This window comes from Schistocerca piceifrons, chromosome 10 (genome assembly GCF_021461385.2).
Source record: "Schistocerca piceifrons isolate TAMUIC-IGC-003096 chromosome 10, iqSchPice1.1, whole genome shotgun sequence".
Taxonomy (NCBI): domain Eukaryota; kingdom Metazoa; phylum Arthropoda; class Insecta; order Orthoptera; family Acrididae; genus Schistocerca; species Schistocerca piceifrons.
In genome coordinates, this window is record NC_060147.1 from 33,388,004 (window position 1) to 33,409,967 (window position 21,964).

Sequence of the window (21,964 nt, forward strand, 5' to 3'; positions counted from 1 at the left end):
TGTTTTTTTAAAAATCCATATTTTATTCTACATGTTTGAACCTTTTACAGTGTGTAGATACATCCTTGAACAATATTTTCATTTCTCCACATAATTTCCATCCCTCTCAACTGCCTTACACCATCTTGGAACGAGCACCTGTATACCCGTAAGGTAAAATTCTGGATCGACCTGTTGGAGCCACTGTTTGGCAGCGTGCACAAGGGAGTTATCATCTTCAAACCTTGTTCCGTGAAGAGAGTCTTTCAGTTTCCCAAAGAGATGATAGTCACAGGGAGCCAGGTCAGGACTGTAAGGCGGGTGTTTCAGTGTTGTCCATCCGAGTTTTGTGATCGCTTCCATGGTTTTTTGACTGACATGTGGCCGTGCATTGTTGTGCAACAGCAAAACATCCTGCTTTTGCCAATTTGGTCGAACGCGACTCAGCCGAGCTTGAAGTTTCTTCAGTGTCATCCCGTATGCATCAGAATTTATGGTGGTTCCACTTGGCATGATGTACACAAGCAAGAGTCCTTCGGAATCAAAAAACACTGTAGCCATAACTTTTCCAGCAGAAGGTGTGGTTTTGAATTTTTTTTTCTTGTGTGAATTTGCATGATGGCACTCAATTGATTGCCTCTTCATCTCTGGTGAAAAATGTTGGAGCCACGTTTCATTACCTGTCACAATTCTACCAAGAAATTCATCTCCACCATTCTCGTACTGTTACAAAAGTTCGCCGCATACCGTTTTTCTCGTTTCTTTGGGAGCCACTGTCAACATCCTGGGAACCCACCTGGCACAAACCTTTTTTAATGCCAACACTTTCAGTATTCTGCAAACACTTCCTTCCCCTATCCCAACGTAGCATGACAATTCGTTCACTGTGATGCATCTGTCAGCAGTCACCAATTCATTAACTCCCTGCACATTGTCTGGAGTGTGTGCAGTACGAGGCCTGCTGCTGTGAGGACAATCCTCAATATTGCTGTTTCTGCTTTCATCACGTAACACGTAACCTGCTTGCCCACCGACTAACTGTACCGCGATCGACAGCAGCATCTCCGTACACCTTTTCCAACCTCTTCTGGAAGTTTCCCACTGTCTCGTTTTTCACAGCACAGGAATTCTATGACAGCACGTTGCTTCTGACGAACGTCAAGTGTAGCAGCCATGTTGAAGACATGCTGTGACAGCGCCATTCATGGGAACAGGTTGAACTAAGTTTGAAAACAAGTGGGAAGGATGTATCTACACACTGTAAAACTTTCACACATGCAGAATGAAAACTGTACTTTTACAAAAATAGCGTACATTTCTTTTGGAGTGACCCACGTAATAATTCGTGGAGTGGCTGTGCACAGCAGCAGCGTCTGGTATGAATTTGTGATAGTATGCAATTTTTCCTAAAAAAACCTGTAATTTCTTGATGGATGTGGGGTGTGGCAGGGTGGTAATAGCATCACTATGCTGGTACAATGGTTTAATGCCAGTATATGACACTTCATAACCCAAATAAATGATTGGCAGTTGAAAAAGCTGTCTTTTGTGCAACCTGCACTTTCACCCTCAGGCTGTAAAACAGAAAACAGAGCATGAAGGTTCTGCAGATGCTCCCCTGTGGAGTCACCAGACACTACCATGTCATCAAAATAATTGATGCAGCCTGGAACTGATGCAATAAGTTGCTCCAAAAAGCAATGAAGTATAGCTGGCATGCTTGCCACACCAAAAGGCAAATGCTGGTGTTGATAAAATCCAAATGGGGTATTAATAACTAGAAGGCATTTAGATTCCTCGTCAAGTGGCAGCTGTAAATACGCCTCTGCCAGGTCGATCTTTGAAAAATAATAACCTCCCCCAATAACTCTGGTGACAGCTCCTCAGGGTGTGTTCATGACGAAGCACAGAGGGGGTGGTCTCCTGTTCTCACAATCGGACCCTCCATACTGTAAATCACGGATTTTGATGCGCTTCAAATATGTTGTAGAGGCACTTACGCTGAGTATCTGGCTATCTGGTTTTTTAGTGACGGGCCTTGGTTTTTGAGAAAATTGATTTTGAAGTTCATTGCATGATTTGTATACCTGTAACATTACATATAATTCGAGGAAGTCAGTGTAGCGCAGTAGTAAAGGTATAAAATGACGTGACTTACCAAATGAAAGTGCTGGCAGGTCGACAGACACACAAACAAACACAAACATACACACATAATTCAAGCTTTCGCAACAAACTGTTGCCTCATCAGGAAAGAGGCAAGGAGTGGGAAAGACAGAAGGATGTGGGTTTTAAGGGAGAGGGTAAGGAGTCATTGCAATCCCGGGAGCGGAAAGACTTACCTTAGGGGGAAAAAAGGACGGGTATACACTCGCACACACACACACACACATATCCATCCACACATATACAGACACAAGCAGACATTGATGTCTGCTTGTGTCTGTATATGTGTGGATGGATATGGGACATAATCCAATTACTGTAATCAAGAAATTATGAGAGATTGTTACTTATTGAATGAAAACTATAGAGAATGTATTTCTTTTCCTGTATTTTAGTGAACTTTGTACACTTACAATTCTGTCGATTGATAGACGGCGACGACAATGAAGTTCACCTCCTTTTCCAAAAACAAGATATCTCTGTTCTTCGTTACCAGAAAATTTGTATACATAAATTTTTGGCAACTCTTACACATACGAGGGCTATCCACAAAGTACATTACGTTTTGGAATTAAAAATAAATAAAGTATTGGAAATTTTTTTTATTATATACAGATGAAAGCCATACTTAAATACTACTTTTCTACATAGTTGCCATTTAAATTAAGGCACTTATCGTAGCGATGGACGAGCTTGGAAATTCCTTCGTCGTAAAATTCGGCCGCCTGCACCTTCAACCACGTGGTTACCTCTTCTTGAAGCTGTGCGTTGTCATCAAAATGCTGCATAGCCAACCACTTCTTCATTGCTGGGAATAAGTGGAAGTTGCTCGGTGCCAGGTCGGGACTGTACGGTGGATGAGGAAACAACTCCCACTTAAAAGATTCGAGGACTTCACGAGTGGCATTTGTCATGTGGGCCCGGGCGTTGTCGTGAATCGGCAAGATCTTTGAGGCCAACTTTCCCCTGCGCTTGTTTTGTATTGCTCTTCTGAGGTTGTGCAGAGTTTGGCAATACCTTTGAGAGTTTATTGTAGTGCCTGTTTCCAGGAAATCCACAAAAATCACACCTTTTCTGTCCCAAAAGACAGTCGCCATCACCTTCCTTGCCGACATTGTCTGCACGCATTTCTTGGGCTTTTGGGGGGAATTTGTGTGCCCCCACTGCATTGACTGCAATTTTGTCTCACAGTTCACATGCTTAACCCATGTTTTGTCACCAGTAACGATGCGATCGAGTAATGAGTCGCCATCTTTCTCGTAAGCGTCCAAAAACGTTAACGCTGCAGCCATTCGCTGATTTTTGTGAATCTCTGTCAAGATTTTTGGTATCCATCTTGCACAAAGCTTGTGGTAACCAAGCTTTTCGGTAATGATTTTGTGCAACAAACTTCGTGAAATTTGTGGAAAACTCATAGAGAGTTCCATTATTGTGAAATTACGGTTTTCACAAACCGCGACATCGACTTTTTCGACAAGTTCGGCAGTCACTATGCTGAGTCTTCCACTTCGCTCTTTGTCGTGAACGTTAGTTCGGCCATTTTTAAATTTTATGACCCATTGACGCACTCCACCTTCAGTGATTATGTTGTCCCCATACACTTCACAAAGCTGCCGATAGATTTCTATCGGTGTACAGTTTTTTGCAGTCAGAAACCTTATTACAGCACGCGCTTCACACTTTGCGGCATTTTCAATTAACGCTGACATTTCAAACTGTCACAGTAACTCAACAGAGTACAGCACGAACCTCTCACTAACACGGCAGGATGCTGACTGAGCGGCGGAATGCCATGACACCAAGATGGCCGCACTAGCCCCGCCCCTAACGGACACAAATGAAAACGTAATGTACTTTTTGGATAGCCCTCGTACTTTACTTGGTTCTATCACTAAAATATCAATTTTCATTGAATGTAACAATACGTTCTGAGTGATGGCCTAGCAACACGTCCTCTTTTCGCAAGATACAGATTAACAGTCTTCTTTTAAATAAAATCAATTGTCTTGCTTTTTTTTTTTAGAGTCCATACTCAAAGGTTCTCTAATACTATCGTTGCGGGGATTGTGCGCAAAAGAGTTTCTTGCTGTCCAGCTGTGCTTCACTTCACTTCAATTACTTTTTGAATCACATTTACATTTACGGTATTTACATACATTACTGAGCTTCTCAGAATAAAATCAGGCACAAATTAGTTAAAGAAAAAAAAACAGTGAAGCACACATAACTTTTCAAAAGTTCATGGCTACTGCGATGGAGGTACTGTGTTCTAATCCTGCTCGTGTACTTTTTTTTGATAACAGCGACTGAATTTTTCAATTTTATTTCAAAGAATATCAACAAACAGTGTAAGGTGTACAAAATTATAAAGATATATTCAGTTACTAATTTTTTCAAATATGCATTCCATTTGTGGTTCGCAACATAGTCTCCTAGTTCATCTTCTTCGATGAAATCTATCAATTCATCATCAATAATGATCTGTCTTTCAGCCAAGAGATCCTGTATTGCGATACATATCTCTTTGCCAATTGCAACAGAATTGGCAGAGATCATGCTAGGCGGTGTATTCGTTATGAGATTCAAATCGCGAAGTAGATTTTCGGCCTATTTAATGGCATTTGTGATTTCGCCTTTTGATCCTTCATTCAACTCATCTCCTTGTGGATCTTCTTCTGGCTGCACTACCGCAGAAACACTTGGTTCTTCCATTTCACAGAATTTTTCTAACACACGGCACTAGAGATGCTTTGTGAGCAACTGACACTGAAGTTAGATGTGAACGTAAAGAAAAGCAATTTACATCGTCATTGGCTGCCGCTAGGAGCTGGGGTTCCTGTTATGACAAACATTCTTCGTGGGAGAGGGGACGATAATGGGCGGAGATCGATCTCAGGTAATACAAGAAGCGACCGTTGTACAAACATTTGGAACTCCAACTGCGAACCACAAATGGAATTAATATTTGGAAAAATTAATAACTGAATATATCTTCATAATTTTGCACACCTTACACTGTTTGTTGATATTCTTTGAAATAAAATTGAAAAATTTGATTGATTTTGGAAAAAAAGCAGGATCTGAACATGGTACCTTCAGCACAGTAGCCGTGACCCTTTACCATTGTGCTACACTGACTTGCTTGGAATATACGTAATGTTATGGGTATACAAAGGGCGCAATAAACTTCAAAATTGATTTTCTCAAAAACCGAGGCCCATCACTAAAAAAGCGGATAGCCAGGTACTCAGCGTAAGTGCCTCTACAACATATTGGAAGAGCTTCAAAATCCATGATTTACAGTATGGAGGGTCCCATTGTCAGTGGTGGTTTAGTTGAGAAAGTGAATGAGAAAATTTGTGAAAACAGGTGGTTCACAATAAGAATACTTTGTGATGAGTTACCACAAATTTCAAAAACTGTTTTACATGGGATTGTCACGTATCTTTTAAATTTTCACAAATTGTGTTCCATTGTATTCTGAAAATGCTTACAGATGTCCACAAAACAAAGCAACTTGACAGTGCTTTGACATTTCTTACCCAATACAGTGTTGAGGGCATGAATTCTTGAACAGAGTAGTGAAATAAAATTGAAAACAACTGTCTTCTAGAGTGATGAACTGAGTGGTGGCGTCATCTTGTCGCAACATTTCGATGAATTTCATTCCCACCATCAAGCGAGGACCGTGTGTACGAAACTTGTTGAAATGTTGTGACAAGCTGATGCCACCTCTCAGCTGATCACCCGAGAACATTTCATCTCTGGTAGCTTTGTTGTACGTATTGTGACTGAAAAGATGATAGCTCTGCTGGATAGACGAAATTGGTCCGTGCAGCCCCCAGGCTGACCACTGTTCTAGAAGAAATGAAAATGAATAAAGGACAAATATCAACTGCTATTCTCTGTGGAACAGTAGCATCTTCACTAGACTTTTACATCTACACAGTGTGTGAGACACCGCATACCTCCTAGTACCAAATGCTCATTGATTTGATTTGTTTTAGCACAAGTATTTACTTACGTATTAAGTTTCCAGGATATTGGTATGTCCCCCATCACACTTTAAGCACATTTCCATATGCCTCCATGCTCTTCTTGACGTATTCTTGAACATGTCTGGTGTTATAGTCTGAAATACATCATCAACAGTGTGTGCAATTCTTTGTTCATAGCATGACGACGAGCAGACATATGCACTTTAATGACTCCCCTAACGAGCTGTCAGGTGTGGTGAGGACAGACTTCTTGGTGGCCATTTCGAGGGAACTGGTGTTACTGTTGAACCACGACCTATCCACATCCTGGAAGTGTTCATTTAGGAACTCGGGCACTGCAAAAGCATAGTATGGAGGTGCACCATCTTGCTCCAACTGTGTGTGTACTGTGAGGCCCCTTTTCCTCTAGCTGAGGTATTAATCATATTCGTAGCATGTGCAAATAATTTGCACCATTGACAGTCCCTTCCATAAACTGCGGTCCAAGCAGATGTTGCAGTGTCTTTGCAGCCTGTATCAGTACATGAGGCAGGTTTCTTTCTAACTCGACTATGTGATGAGGATTCCCTTTGACCCAAATGACAGTACAGAGTGTCCACAATGAGACTCCAACATTTGAACTCATAAAATCTGAGGAGAAACACAATTTATTGACGAACAAATACAGGGAAATCATACTGCAGCTCATCAAGTTTTCATACACAGGTGGACGGTTCAGTACCCTTTAACACGGGCACCACGGGTAGCGTGAAGAATATCAAGTCTGTAATCGATTTTGTGCCATGTGTTGCGGAGCATCTGTTCTGTGACAGAGTTGATGACAATTCTTACGCGCTGTTTCAAGTCTTGCAGGTCCTTTAGTGGTGTAGCGTATACCCGATATCTCACATAACCCCACAAGAAAAAATCGAGGGGGGTTATGTCGGGCGAACGTGGCGGCCAAGGAATTGGACCTCCACGGCCAATCCATCGTTGCGGGAATGTGTCATTTAAAAATATTCAGACGCCAAGGCTCCAATGGGGTGGTGCACCGTCCTGTTGAAACATCACATTTGGCTGCAGGTCTGTTATCTGTGGCATGGCAAATTGTTCCGACATGTCCAGGTAGATGGCTCCATCCGCAGTCGGCTCCTGAAAGAAAAATGGCCCAACAATGCGATTTATCATCAAACCACACCACACATTAACTTTCGGACTGTCACACATGTGTTCCCTAGGTGCATGTGGATTTTCAGACCCCAGATGCACATTGTGACGATTGACTGCCCCTGATACGTGAAAGGTTCCCTCATCAGTAAACATCATGCGTGATAAAAATGTCTCGCCCACAGCAATGCAATCTAACATGACACGTGCAAATTCTTCTCGCTTTGATCGATCATCAGGCTTGATTTCTTGCACAACCTGCACTTTATATGCGTACAAACGTAATCTCTGATGCACTTTGTGCACTGTTGAACATTTCATACGAAGTTCTCGTGCTGCCTGTCGCACTGACTTCTGTGCACTTTGTTCAAATGACCGCTGCACTTGTTCCACATGATGTTCGCTGATCCCAGGCTTACCACCACCGTGCCCTTTCGCAACACTCCCAGTAGCCAAAAACTGATCAGACCACTTCTTTATAGTCTTCAACGATGGGGGCGCTTTGTTGTAAACTCGACGAAAGTTTCTTTGCACTTGTGTTGCCGATTTTGTCTCTGCATACCACCAGACCACTTGTGCACACTCCTTCATATCCTCCATTTTGCTAAAACAATTGAAACTTGTTGAGTTGCTCTGTCTGCCCTTTCAGGATTCACAGGTCCACCATCTGAAATGAAAAAGATGTAGGATATTAAAATGTTCGAGTCTCATTGTGGACACCCTGTATTTATAGTAAGTGAGGTGTAATATATAACACATTCATCTGAAAACATGACCTTGGCACAGTTCACTGCATTTGGAAATTAAGTATAAAATGTGGCATGCTAAAGGGCACTCATCTGGTAACTTACTTACGAACTCCATTCAGAAAAATCTCACCTTAAGGACTTTTTTTCATGTGATCTCACATTTTTGTCCTCAGTATACCAAGTTCTGAGGCACATTTCCATGTCAATTTTGTAGGAGATTGTTCAATTGTAGCAGAGACTCCGGCACTTCTTTCATCTTGTGTCTTCTTCCTTCCACTCTGCAGCCTGTCTTTAAGAGTGCCAAAAACAAAAGTACGCCTCTCCCGATCCAGAAGTGTTGCCTTTTGCAGTTGAGCCTTATTAAATATTTGCTTCATTTTGTATACCCTCGTCACCAGTTTTGTAAACCCTAATTGTCAGTTTTGTAAAGGCCTCGTCGCTACTGCTGTGGAGGCCAAGTTGCCACTGTTGTTACAGTAGGCCAAGGTTGTGAGTCCGTAAAATGGCTTCTGGTGCAGTACACTCCTAAAACAATTTCTCCCTGCCACTATTACACAGCCATGCCCCAGGGTCAGGTAACAGGATAGGAGAATGAAGATTCTAGAACACTGCAACAAATTAGGACCAAAGTCACACAAATGAGTTAAAAAGGTTTACTTATCTGTGTGATTTGTCGAATAATGAAGTCTGCAACACTATATTTAATGTAACACAAAAAAGACCCTCAATGGCTGAGTGCAAATAATCATAGGTAAACTTCACAGTACATAGCAAATGCAATTTACAACAACTGTCTCTAAGAGTTCACTAAATGACTTCCCTGTCTAAGTCAGCCCTGGACGATGATCTGTAATCACCTTGTCACTAAATGCTCCTCAATAGTGGTGATGATGATGATGATTTTGGTTTCTGGGGCACTCAACAGTGCAGTTATCAGCACTTGTACAAATTCCCAGTCTTTTCACCTTCCAGTCTCACTGATTCCTGAATGATGAGGACAACACAAACACTTAGACCCTGAGTGGAGAAAATCCCCAACTCAGCATTCTGTACGTGGTGATCTCAAAGATCTGGAAGGCAGGATGGACCAAGAAAAGTATGCATATATCCCTGGGCAACATGTCACCACTACAAGCAAGTTCAAGGAGTACCAGCATGAGTTTATTGTACTCCCCTGGCAACCAAACAACCCAGATTTAAACCCAATCAAGAATATGTGTCACCATGTTGATTGGGCTGTTCATGCCATGGGGCCTCAACTGAGAAACCAAAAATGGATTTGAGGAGAAAGAGTAATCTAGCACCATCGCTAATATTGCGCAGAATGCTACACACTTATAGTTAATAGAGCAATGTAAACAATCAATTATTGACAAAATTATTTAATTCCTCCCCACTCCACCAAGAGTGTCTTTCCACCGTCCACCTAACCTTCGTAACCTCTTAGTTCATCCCTATGAAATCCCCAAACCACCTTCCCTACCCTCTGGCTCCTGCCCTTGTAACCGCCCCCGGTGTAAAACCTGTCCCATGCACCCTCCCACCACCACCTACTCTAGTCCTGTAACCCGGAAGGTGTACACGATCAAAGGCAGAGCCACGTGTGAAAGCACCCACGTGATTTACCAACTGACTTGCCTACACTGTGATACATTCTATGTGGTAATGACCAGCAACAAACTGTCCACTCGCATGAATGGACACAGGCAGACAGTGTTTGTTGGTAATGAGGATCACCCTGTGGCTAAACGTGCCTTGGTGCACGGCCAGCACATCTTGGCACAGTGTTACACCGTCCGGGTTATCTGGATACTTCCCACTAACACCAACCTATCAGAACTCCGGAGATGGGAACTTGCCCTTCAATATATCCTCTCTTCCCATTATCCACCAGGTCTCAATCTCCGCTAATTTCAAGTTGCCGCCACTCATACCTCACCTGTCATTCAACATCATCTTTGCCTCTGCACTTCTGCCTCGACTGGCATCTCTGCCCAAACTCTTTGCCTTTGAATATGTCTGCTTGTGTCTGTGTATGTGTGGATGGATATATTTGTGTGTGCGAGTGTGTACCCGTCCTTTTTTCCCCCTAAGGAAAGTCTTTCCGCTCCCGGGATTGGAATGACTCCTTACCCTCTCCCTTAAAACCCACATCCTTTCGTCTTTCCCTCTCCTTCCCTCTTTCCTGACGAAGCAACCGTTGGTTGCAAAAGCTTGAATTTTGTGTGTATGTTTGTGTTTGTTTGTATGTCTATCGACCTGCCAGCACTTTCGTTTGGTAAGTCTCATCATCTTTGTTTTTAGATATATTTTTCCCACGTGGAATGTTTCCCTCTATTATATTCAAATTATTTAATTGGGCAGATAAAAAATCTATTCACCAAGTGGCAGCAGAACACACACATAAAAGACTATTGTGATTGGCACGCTTTTGGAGCCTGTGGCTCCTTCTTCAGGCAGAAGGATTGAAGGGGAAGGAAGAAGGGTGAAGGAAAAGGAGTCTTTCATTCTCATCCTATACTATAAGTCTCCTCTGACATGCAGTTCTGGGTGACTTTCCCGAAATCTACCCTTTTTCCCAGACCTCTCCAGTCCTTTTCCTTCACCCTTCTTCCTTCCCCTTCAACCCTTCTGTGTAAAGAAGGAGCCACTGGCTCCAAAAGCTTGCCAATCACAGCAGTCTTTTATGTCTGTGTTCTGCCGCTGCTTGGTGAGTAGAATTCTTATCTATCCAATTAAATAATTTGAATATAATAGAGGGAAACATTCCATGTGGGAAAATTATATCTAAAAACAAAGATGATGTAACTTACCAAACGAAAGCACTGGCATGTTGATAGACACACAAACATACACACAAAATTCAGGCTTCCCCCCCCCCCCCCTAAAGTAAGTCTTTCCACTCCCGGGATTGGAATGACTCCTTACCCTCTCCCTTAAAACCCACATCCTTTCGTCTTTCCCTCTCCTTTTTTCCTGATGAAGCAACCGTTGGTTGCGAAAGCTTGAATTTTGTGTGTATGTTTGTGTTTGTGTGTCTATCAACATGCCAGCACTTTCATTTGGTAAGTTACATCATCTTTGTTTTTAGATACAATTAAATAATTTTACACTTATAGTTAAAGTTTTTTTACACTCTTCTTCCTAGTGGCATTGCATGAAATACATGTTCCAGTAAATTGTTGATGTGATGGAATAAAAACTGAAAAAAAAAACATTTGCAGCTTTAGTTTGAGGTGGGAGTGATGGTTAGGAGGAAGAATTGAGTACTGAAGCCCTTATGGAAATGCCACGTTTCTCAACTAATTTTGATGATAAATCTTCTCGGATTATCAGCCAAATCGAGGTGTTGTTCTGTGGCAGAGTAACATCTTGACTCAGCTAATAACCAAAGAAGACTTCATTACTGAAGCCTTTCTGCCTTTACAATTATCTGCAGTGGCTTATTGAGCATTCAACTCCCATGTACACACCCATTGACAATGCTTTAGTGTCACTGTTATAACTTTACTGTAAGAAAGCAGAATATTTTAGAGTCAAGAGTTAAATGAGATTAATGGGTGGATGTCCTTCCTTTGCTTCCCTTTTCAGGTTAGTAAGCTTGAGCCCCATGACAGATCCGGTAGTGTCACGTATTGCAGAGAAGTACAAGAAGACGACTGCTCAAGTGTTACTGCGTCACACCGTACAGCGAGGCATTGTGGTCATCCCAAAAAGTGTCAACCCTGATCGCATCAAGCAGAACTTCGATGTAAGTGATCATACCATGTTTTGGTTGTTAGTCAGTTTTGAAGCTTTTTGGTCACACTTTATTTTTACTCTTTACCTGATATTAGGGCTCATATAGAGGCATATAGACAGTTGTTTTTTCCTCTCACTATTTGTGAGTTGAACAGGAAAGGACGTGACTAATAGTGTGTAATATTACCCTCCCACACATCACCATTAAATTTCTCTGTCTCTGCAAAAGTGTCGAAAGCTTAGAGAGGCATAAGATATACAAGACTTTTTACTTATCTTCATTTTCTCTTGTTGTTGGCTGCAGTTCTCGCATCTAGGGGTAGACTCTTGAAGCTGAAATGTTAATTGTGGGGGTTCCAGATGACTAGATAGTTAATGTAGTACTTTCTGTTGCTATGACTTTCTTTTTCACTACTGGCCATTAAAATTGCTACACCAAGAAGAAATGCAGATGAGAAATGGGTATTCATTGGACAAATATATTATACTAGAACTGACATGTGATTTCACTTTCTCGCAATTTGTGCACATAGATCCTGAGAAATCAGTACCCAGAACAACCACCTCTGGCCGTAATAACAGCCTCGATATGCCTGGGCTTTGAGTCAAAGAGAGCTTGGATGGCGTGTACATGTACAGCTGCCCATGCAGCTTCAACACGATACCACAGTTCATCAAGAGTAGTGACTGGCATATTGTGACGAGCCAGTTGCTCGGCCACCATTGACCAGACGTTGGTGAGAGATCTGGAGAACGTGCTGACCAGGGCAGCAGTCGAACCTTTTCTGTATCCAGAAAGGCCCGTACAGGACCTGCAACATGCAGCCGTGCATTATCCTGCTAAAATGTAGGGTTTTGCAGGGATCGAATGAAGGGTAGAGCCACTGGTCGTAACACATCTGAAATGTAACATCCACTGTTCAAAGTGCCGACAATGCGAACAAGAGGTGACGAGACGTGTAACCGATGGCACCCCATACCATCACGCCGGGTGATACGCCAATATGGCGATGATGAAAACACGCTTCCAAAGTGCGTTCACCGTGATGTCGCCAAACACGGATGCAACCATCATGATGCTGTAAACAGAACCTGGATTCATCCGAAAAAATGACGTTTTGTCATTCGTGCAGGTTAGTCGTTGAGTAAACCATCACAGGTGCTCCTGTCTGTGATGCAGCGTCAAGGTTAACCACAGCCACGGTCTCCGATCTGATAGTCCATGCTGCAGCAAAATGGCATCGTGCAGATGGTTGTTGTCTTGCAAACGTCTCCATCTGTTGCCTCAAGGATCGAAATGTGGCTGCACGATCCGTTACAGCAATGCGGATAAGATGCCTGTCATCTCGACTGCTAGTGATATGAGGCCGTTGGGATCCAGCATGGTTTTCCGTATTACCCTCCTGCACCCACCGATTTCATATTCTGCTAACAGTCATCGGATCTCGACCAATGCAAGCAGCAACGTCACGATACAATAAACCGCAGTCACGATAGGCTACAATCCGACCTTTATCAAAGTTGGAAATGTGATGGTATGCATTTCTCCTCCTTACATGAGGCATCACAACAACGTTTCATGAGGCAATGCCGGTCATCTGCTGTTTATGTATGAGAAATTGGTTGGAAACTTTCTTCATGTCAGCACGTTGTAGGTGTCGCCACCGGCGCCAACCTTGTGTGATAGCTCTGAAAAGCTAATCATTTGCACATCACAGCATCTTCTTCCTGTCAGTTAAATTTAGCATCTGTAGCATGTCATCGTGGTGTAGCAGTTTTCATGGCCAGTAATGTATTTTATCCCATTCTTCTATATCACGGTGACTTCACAATCTCCATTTTCATAAAACCAACAATTACTTTGTTATTGACAAAACTAAAAAACTTGTGCATTTCCATCAGAGGCATATTCACTACTACCTACATTCTGCAGTCCTCAGAGTATTCCAAAGAGTTTACAAAGCAAAAGAGTGTACAAACTTTTTTGACGAATGAAGAATCTTCACCAAGTTATATCATTACTTTATAAATGAGGCCAGAAATTAATTTTATAATTAGCATTAGATTGCATAGTTAATAAATGAATTTTAAGTATGCCAGATATTTTTTGGTTTCAAATATTTCTAAAATGAGAGTAATTTTAGCTGTACATATCGATTGTAACAAATTAATTTCTTTTTATACATTTTAGCCAAAATATAATACATTGTATACAAAATCATATGAAATTCATTTAGTGAAACAGCTGAGATAATGTTAACCCATACTAGATTCGAGATTAATCCTGCTATTGGCTACTCCAACATAAAAAAAAGGCAATGCTAGAGGAGGGTGTCCCATTACAAGTGCTACTTGGTACCCTCCACCTTGCATCTTATGATGGCTTTTGGAATATGTATGTAGATGTAGAATAAAAATAGACATTACAAGTCTTGCACTAGTGGAGGTGATTTGAAGGGAATCATTTTAATGCCGCACGATATCAGTCCTTCTTCATCTTGAAAAATCTCATCCTGTATCATTATTTTTATTTTCCCCAAGAGTCAGTTATAAATTGGGTTTCATCACATCAGTTAAAAAATTTTTGTATGAGGTTGTTATAAGTTTGCGAGATTTTGACAAGTAATGTTGAGATTCCTCCATTTTGCTTTGCACTGATCTAGTGTTCTTTGAATCCTCAGTCCAATGGAGCCAGTACTCCTTGTAGGCATACAAAGACTGTGGGCATTATTATTTTGTGAAAGGTTATAGCATATTCCACTGCATATTCCACTGTAAACTACTGGGTTACTTTGTTTATTTGCAGTATAAGAAATGCGAAAATTGAAAATAAAGCAAGCTTCCACATAGAGAACCACCCCGCGACCCACGGATTAGTGTTCTGTACTCTTTCTACATCATCTACATCTACATACATACTCTGCAATCCACCATATGGTGCGTGGTGGAGGGTACCTCGTACCACAACTAGCATCTTCTCTCCCTGTTCCACTCCCAAACAGAACAAGGGAAAAATGACTACCTGTATGCCTCAGTATGAGCCCTAATCTCTGTTATCTTATATTTGTGGTCTTTCTGCAAAATATAAGTTGGCAGCAGTAAAATTGTACTGCAGTCAGCCTCAAATGCTGGTTCTCTAAATTTCCTCAGTAGCGATTCACGAAAAGAACGCCTCCTTTCCTCCAGAGACCCCCACCCGAGTTCCTGAAGCATTTCAGTAACACTCGTATGATGATCAAACCTGCCAGTAACAAATCTAGCAGCCCGCCTCTGAACTGCTTCTATGTCCTCCCTCAATCTGACCTGATAGGCATCCCAAATGCTCAAGCAGTACTCAAGAATAGGTCTTATTAGTGTTTTATAAGTGGTCTCCTTTACAGATGAACTACATCTTCCTAAAATTCTACCAATGAACCGAAGATGACTATCTGCCTTCCCCACAACTGCCATTACATGCTTGTCCCACTTCATATCGCTCTGCAATGTTACGCCCAAATAATTAATCGACATGACTGTGTCAAGTGCTACACTACTAATGGAGTATTCAAACATTACGACTGCAGCCTGGAAACTATGCTAACACAAATGGCTTGTGCCTCACCAGATCTGTGCCACAATTCTTCCTAAATGCATGGCCATGTAGAGCTCACCCTTAGTCAGTTTTATTTCTAGCCGAGGCCACCATAAATTTGGAGGAAACTGGTGGTGACAAATAGGCATGGTCTCCCTGTCAGTTTGCTTTCCACATGAACAGCACTGACAGTTTGTTTGTCAGTTTGAAAGTGCATGCAATGTGTTAACAGTGACCATTATTGTATTTTATGCACAATTATGTTTTTACTATCAAAATGACAACATTTGTTGTTATAAATGAATACACTGATATTTGTGCTTCTACTTGCAATGGTGGATATTGGGAGACAGTATGAGGATGCGCAAATACTGTCGGTGTTTTGATACCTGTGAGTGCAAACTTAGGGACTATCCTCCTTAAAAGTACACTGATGATCCAAACTGTGAGATAGAGTCCCTCCTGGTGGCATTGTGGACATGTGATGCTGTAAGGATAGTGTACAAGCAGAGCAGACAAGTGAGGAATCATTCTACTGACAAATGCGGACATCTGCTGATGTAAAAAATGTTGACAAAGGACACATTGTTACAGTCTGGCCCCAGGGAACAGGCACCTCAAAAATGGTGAAGCTGTTAGTGTGCTACTGTTGTGGATAGAGGACAGTGAAACTGTGAGTAGGCAACAAGCTGTCGGACTTCCACATCTCGAGTCACAGGATGTGGAGGTCGGAGGTTTGCTGCTCTGGAAAGCGGTGTCTAATGACAGAGTACAGTAACATAGGAGGCACGACTGTTTCGGAGCACGCCATCCCGCATACTTCGTCGAATGTGGGTTTTTGCGGCACGTGTGACACATCGTCATCATCAGTTGCAGTTGCTGTGGGTACTAGACCACAGAGATTGAACTGTGGATCAGTGCAAACTTTTAGCCCGGTTGGATGAATCACATTCTTTGTCACACCAGGTCGATATTCTTGTCTGGATACACCATTGTCCAGTGAACGGCTGCTCGAAATGTGCATCGTGCCACAGATATAGGTCTGTGGAGCAACTCATAGCAATTGAAGACACAGTAACAGCTGTGGACTTCGTGAATATTACTGCAATGCACCAGCATCCCTTTGCCCTCGATGTCTTCCCTGATGGTAATGGCTTCTTCCAGCAGGGTAACGTCTGTGCTACAGTGGTTTGAGGAGCATAACAGTGAGCTCACATTCATGTCTCAGTCAAGTTTATATGCCAACTAGCTCTGCAGATGACAAAGAAATTGAAGAAATGTATGATGAGATAAAAGAAATTATTCAGATAGACAAGGGAGAAGAAAATTTAATAGTCATGGGTGACTGGAACTCCATAGTAGGAAAAGGAAGAGAAGGAAACATAGTAGGTGAATGTGGAATGGGCCTAAGGAAGCTGCCTGCTAGAATTTTGCACAGAGAATAACTTAATCGTACCTAACACTTGGTTCAAGAATCATGAAAGAAGGTTGTATAAGTGGAAGAAGCCTGGAGATACTGGAAGGTCTCAGATAGATTATATAATGGTAAGACAAAGATTCAGGAACCAGGTTTTAAATTGTAAGACATTTCCAGGGGCAGCAATCTATTTGTTATGAACTGTAGATTAAAACTGAAGAAATTGCAAAAAGGTGGGAATTTGAGGAGATGGGACCTGGATAAACTGAAAGAACCAGAGGTTGTGGAGAGCTTCAGGGAGAGCATTAGGGAACGATTGACAAGAATGGGGGAAAGAAATACAGTAGAAGAAGAATGGGTAGCTTTGAGAGATGAAATAGTGAAGGTAGCAGAGGATCAAGTAAGTAAAAAGATGAGGGCTAATAGAAATCCAAGGGTAACAGTAGAGATATTGAATTTAATTGATGAAAGGAGAAAATATAAAAATGCAGTAAAGGAAGCAGGCAAAAAGGAATACAAACTCTCAAAAATGAGATTGACAGGAAGTGCAAAATGGCAAAGCAAGGATGACTAGAGGACAAATGTAAGGATGTAGAGACGCATATCACTAGGGGTAAGATAGATACTGCCTACAGGAAAATTAAAGAGACCTTTGGAGAGAAGAGAACCACTTGTATGAATGTTCTCCAAAGATCTGTTAAAAGATGGTATAGGCGTTACATGGACTTACAATTCTTATTCTTTGAGCTTCACTATTTAGAAAACTGACAAATTTTGCAAGATTTCCGCATGTGTTCGTACAGCAGTCCCCTTAACTTTGTGATCCCCATTCTAATTGGTGAAAACAGTAAATAACTTACAGATGTAGCTTCAGAACATATATTCAGTGTTTGTCTTTGGTGAATTATCTAGTAAATTAGAGCAGCAGGCAATGATTCTCAGATTCAGTATGATTATAGTTTAATTTATTGTCTTAAGATATACTTGCCTGCAGTGTCGTAAATGTAGTACCACAGGTCCAAAAAGTAATCATCATCTCTCTTAAGATCGGTTTGTCCAATTAGAGATCTTCCTCCATCTTTACAACTGTTTTAATCATTCTAGGAGGCCTACAGTTTAATGTGGAATTAAAATAGTAATGCATCTAGATTTTTCCCATATGTGGTGTTGCCAAAGATAAAAGCCACATTAACTACAAGAATAAATTTACAACACTCCGAGGATAGAATCCCAAACCTGTGAACTTGTAGTCTGTCACATAGGCATCAAAGTGCTGTAGATTTATCATAATTTTATTTCAAAAATGTGAATACCTTTGGCTTCAAATGTTCATGACAGTGTGTCTTAGTTGTAACGTAATAATGCTAAATCTGAAAAAGTTCTTGATATTCACAGTTGTATGTGTTAAATATATTTAACATCTACTTTAATACAATATGTGTTCAATAGTAAAAGGACAGCACAAAAAATAGTTACGAATTTTGAACAGTTAGTGTGCAGCTCACATGATATTATGGTGGTAACAGAAAATGAGGAAGTGCCAGAAAGTGCATTGGATGTAACCTTACATCATGTCAGCTCAGTTGACATGTTTTACCGCAATGTTGAAAATATATTTACAACTCTTGTGAATCTCTGTGGTGGTCTAGAAAGTTCGCAACTTCTACATTGAACACCAGATGTCAGAAGCAGCTGGAATTGGTGTAAAAATGTCTGTTCACTCAAACACCTACTACTGTCACTTCGTAGACATCAAATTGCACAAGCAGACATTATACTGCATTATGGATGCAGATCTACACTTTGATGTTGTGTTTTATATGTATAAATTGGCTATGAAAGGAATTTAAATCAAAATTTCATCAGTTTGCTGTTGTATTTGAATACAATAATTCTTTTTGTTTCTTTAATTCAGTAAATACAACTAAATTAAATTGATTTATGTTTCTGTACCACAATACCAGAATAACAGTATTTAAAGTAGAAAGAATTCCAATCACAGATTTCTGCAAACAAGTTATAACTTTGGTGGGGAGGGGGGGGGGGGGGGGGGGGGATAAAAAAATAAGTTTGCATTTATAGTGGTTACCTATGAGTTTCATAAATGGTACTTTTAATTACATATACTTATCCAGAATCACCACTGTTACTATGTCCAACATTTTTCTTCTCTTCAAAATCATGTTTAACTTCAGTTGCTCTCATTGATGTCTATTCAGGCATAGTTCAGTCCTTCCAAGGCTAACCAGAGTGTACATGTCTGTGGCACAACAAACAGTTACATCTAGAAAGTGGATGAATATTCTGTAGGCAGGGTTACAACTCAAACAGTTTTATATTGTGATCCAGCTAAAGAGAATTTCATGTGTATCAAGTGACAGCAGAGCTCGCAGGAAACATAAAGTGATACTATTTATTTGTTAATGTATTTTGTTTACACAGGCAGATTTTAATTACATTTAACAAACTTTTGTCCAGAGTCACAGTTTTCTTGAATGTGATTGCATTTCATTCACCATCATATTATTGTACCTTTCTATGTACAATCATGACAGCACATAAACACATTATTACTCCAATAATTTGTATGCTGTATCCAACAACCGAGGTTAATACTTGAAAAATACTTTTGTATGATAGGAAAATGTTTAACTCTAGAATTTTCTTTCGTTTGATGTGTGTGCTCCACAAAAGAATGAAAATTCCAAATCCGATCTGTAGTCTGATATGTCATTTAATTGTGTCTGTCTAATTGTGCACATTATTTGTAACATATAGGCATCATAAGTAGGCAGGATATGTAAACTAGCTTCTGGCTTTACTTTTACCATATACCTTACCTCTGCTTCATTTAGTCATTGCATGGTACATCCTCTGAAACTCTCAACTATCTCTGGTTGTTTCAGCTTGCCCAGATTCCATCTCTTTAATTTCCCCTCCTTTGCACCTTATTGTGATAGCTCTAATCAAATACACTATTGCCCACTCCCAGAAATTGTGCCTTTGCTGCAGTCCTTACTAGTATACCTGTATTGTGGCATATCAGCAATGTAAGGAAAAGATAACTCACCATAAAGATGACACTTCGAGTTGCAGACAGGCACAACAAAAAGATGCACAATAGCTTTCAGCTAACGCCGCCGGAGATGACAGCCGTGTGTACGTGAGGTGTACTTGCTTGCACGAATGCACGTGTCTGACAAAGGCTTTGGTTGCAAGTTGTTGTGTAAGTGTCTTTTCGTTGTGCCTTTCTGCAGCTCAGTGTGTCATCTTTACAGTCTGTAGCAATCTATTTTTTCATTGTATCATGGGTATTCCAACCTGGAGTTTCGATTGTTTGTATTGTGGCATACTTTCCTTCCCCCCCTCCCCCTTCCCCCTCCGCCCTTCCAAACAAACTGCTGCACGCACCTGTACACAGTTTCTGAGGTATTAAATGAAAACCTGTCATATACCTGTGATACAATAACATTACCATTCAGGAAATTTTCAGATTTTCGATTTTGAACTGACGCAAGAAGATATGTATGAACTAGATGCTCTTGACAAAGGACCAAAGGGCCGAATGTTTAATGATGCTATTGCACCAGAGTAAGTATTCTCTCTTCTCATTGCTTTATTCGTTACTGTGTATTTGTTGGTTGTGAGTCTATGGCAGCCTAGCAAGTATGTTTTCTACCTTTATATAATAGTACAAGGCGTATTCAGAAACTAAGCACTATTCAGTCACAAAAAGAAAAGACACAAAATCTATAATTTTCATTTCAATAGGGTCTTCAGGTGCAATGAATTTATTGAATGGTTTCATGATGCCTTCTGCTGCTATTCACTTTATCTTATGTGCGGTGTATGTGGCTATGACTGCATGTAATTGTCATTAAATAAATTAGTAAAGGTTTCGTGATACCTCCGGTTCACATTACTTTCAAACAGTTGTTGCAAAGCTCTTATATATAAGTTCGATGTTTTAATGTATTTAACACTAGGGAGATTATAATTTGTTCTCAATTACATTTAATTATTGTTCATCATTGGTATAAATATGAGTGTAATTAATTTCTTTAAAGTAACTTGAAAATATTTTCTCTGTTCCTGTGGGAGCATGTCCATTTTGAATAGTTGTTATGAAGATTGAAGAAATTGAAGAAATGTATGATGAAATAAAAGAAATTATTCAGATAGTGAAGGGAGACGAAAATTTAATAGTCATGGGTGACTGGAATTCGAGTGTAGGAAAAAGGAGAGAAGGAAACATAGTAGGTGAATATGGATTGGGAGTAAGAAATGAAAGAGGAAGCCGCCTGGTAGAATTTTGCACAGAGCACAACTTAAGAATCATGATAGAAGGTTGTATACATGGAAGAACCCTGGAGATACTAAAAGGTATCAGATATATTATATAATGGTAAGACAGAGATTTAGGAACCAGGTTTTAAATTGTAAGACATTTCCAGGGGCAGATGTGGACTCTGAACACAATCTATTGGTTATGACCTGTAGATTAAAACTGAAGAAACTGCAAAAAGGTGGGAATTTAAGGAGATGGGACCTGGATAAACTGAAAGAACCAGAGGTTGTACAGAGTTTCAGGGAGAGCATAAGGGAACAATTGACAGGAATGGGGGAAAGAAATACAGTAGAAGACGAATGGGTAGCTTTGAGGGATGAAGTAGTGAAGGCAGCAGAGGATCAAGTAGGTAAAAAGACGAGGGCTAGTAGAAATCCTTGGGTAACAGAAGAAATATTGAATTTAATTGATGAAAGGAGAAAATATAAAAATGCAGTAAATGAAGCAGCCAAAAAGGAATACAAACGTCTCAAAAATGAGATCGACAGGAAGTGCAAAATGGCTAAGCAGGGATGGCTAGAGGACAAATGTAAGGATGTAGAGGCTTATCTCACTAGGGGTAAGATAGATACTGCCTACAGGAAAATTAAAGAGACCTTTGGAGATAAGAGGATCACTTCTATGAACATGAAGAGCTCAGATGGAAACCCAGTTATAAGCAAAGAAGGGAAACCAGAAAGGTGGAATGAGTTTATAGAGGGTCTATACAAGAGCGATGTACTTGAGGACAATATTATGGAAATGGAAGAGAATGTAGATGAAGATGAAATGGGAGATACGATACTGCGTGAAGAGTTTGACAGAGCACTGAAAGACCTGAGTCGAAACAAGGCCCCCGGAGTAGACAAC

At 40.7% G+C, this 21,964-nt stretch overlaps 1 protein-coding gene across 6 annotated transcripts in view; it reads left to right on the forward strand.

Annotated features, from left to right (window-relative positions):
- The window catches only part of LOC124718888 (1,5-anhydro-D-fructose reductase-like), a 99,865-nt gene that overhangs the window by 68,556 nt on the left and 9,345 nt on the right, over positions 1-21,964 (forward strand). For all 6 annotated transcript variants that reach the window (XM_047244528.1, XM_047244533.1, XM_047244530.1 and 3 more), the window contains exons 6-7: positions 11,630-11,789; positions 20,261-20,358. In XM_047244528.1, coding sequence (XP_047100484.1) covers positions 11,630-11,789; positions 20,261-20,358 — 258 coding nt within the window. The remainder of the gene's footprint in view (positions 1-11,629; positions 11,790-20,260; positions 20,359-21,964) is intronic.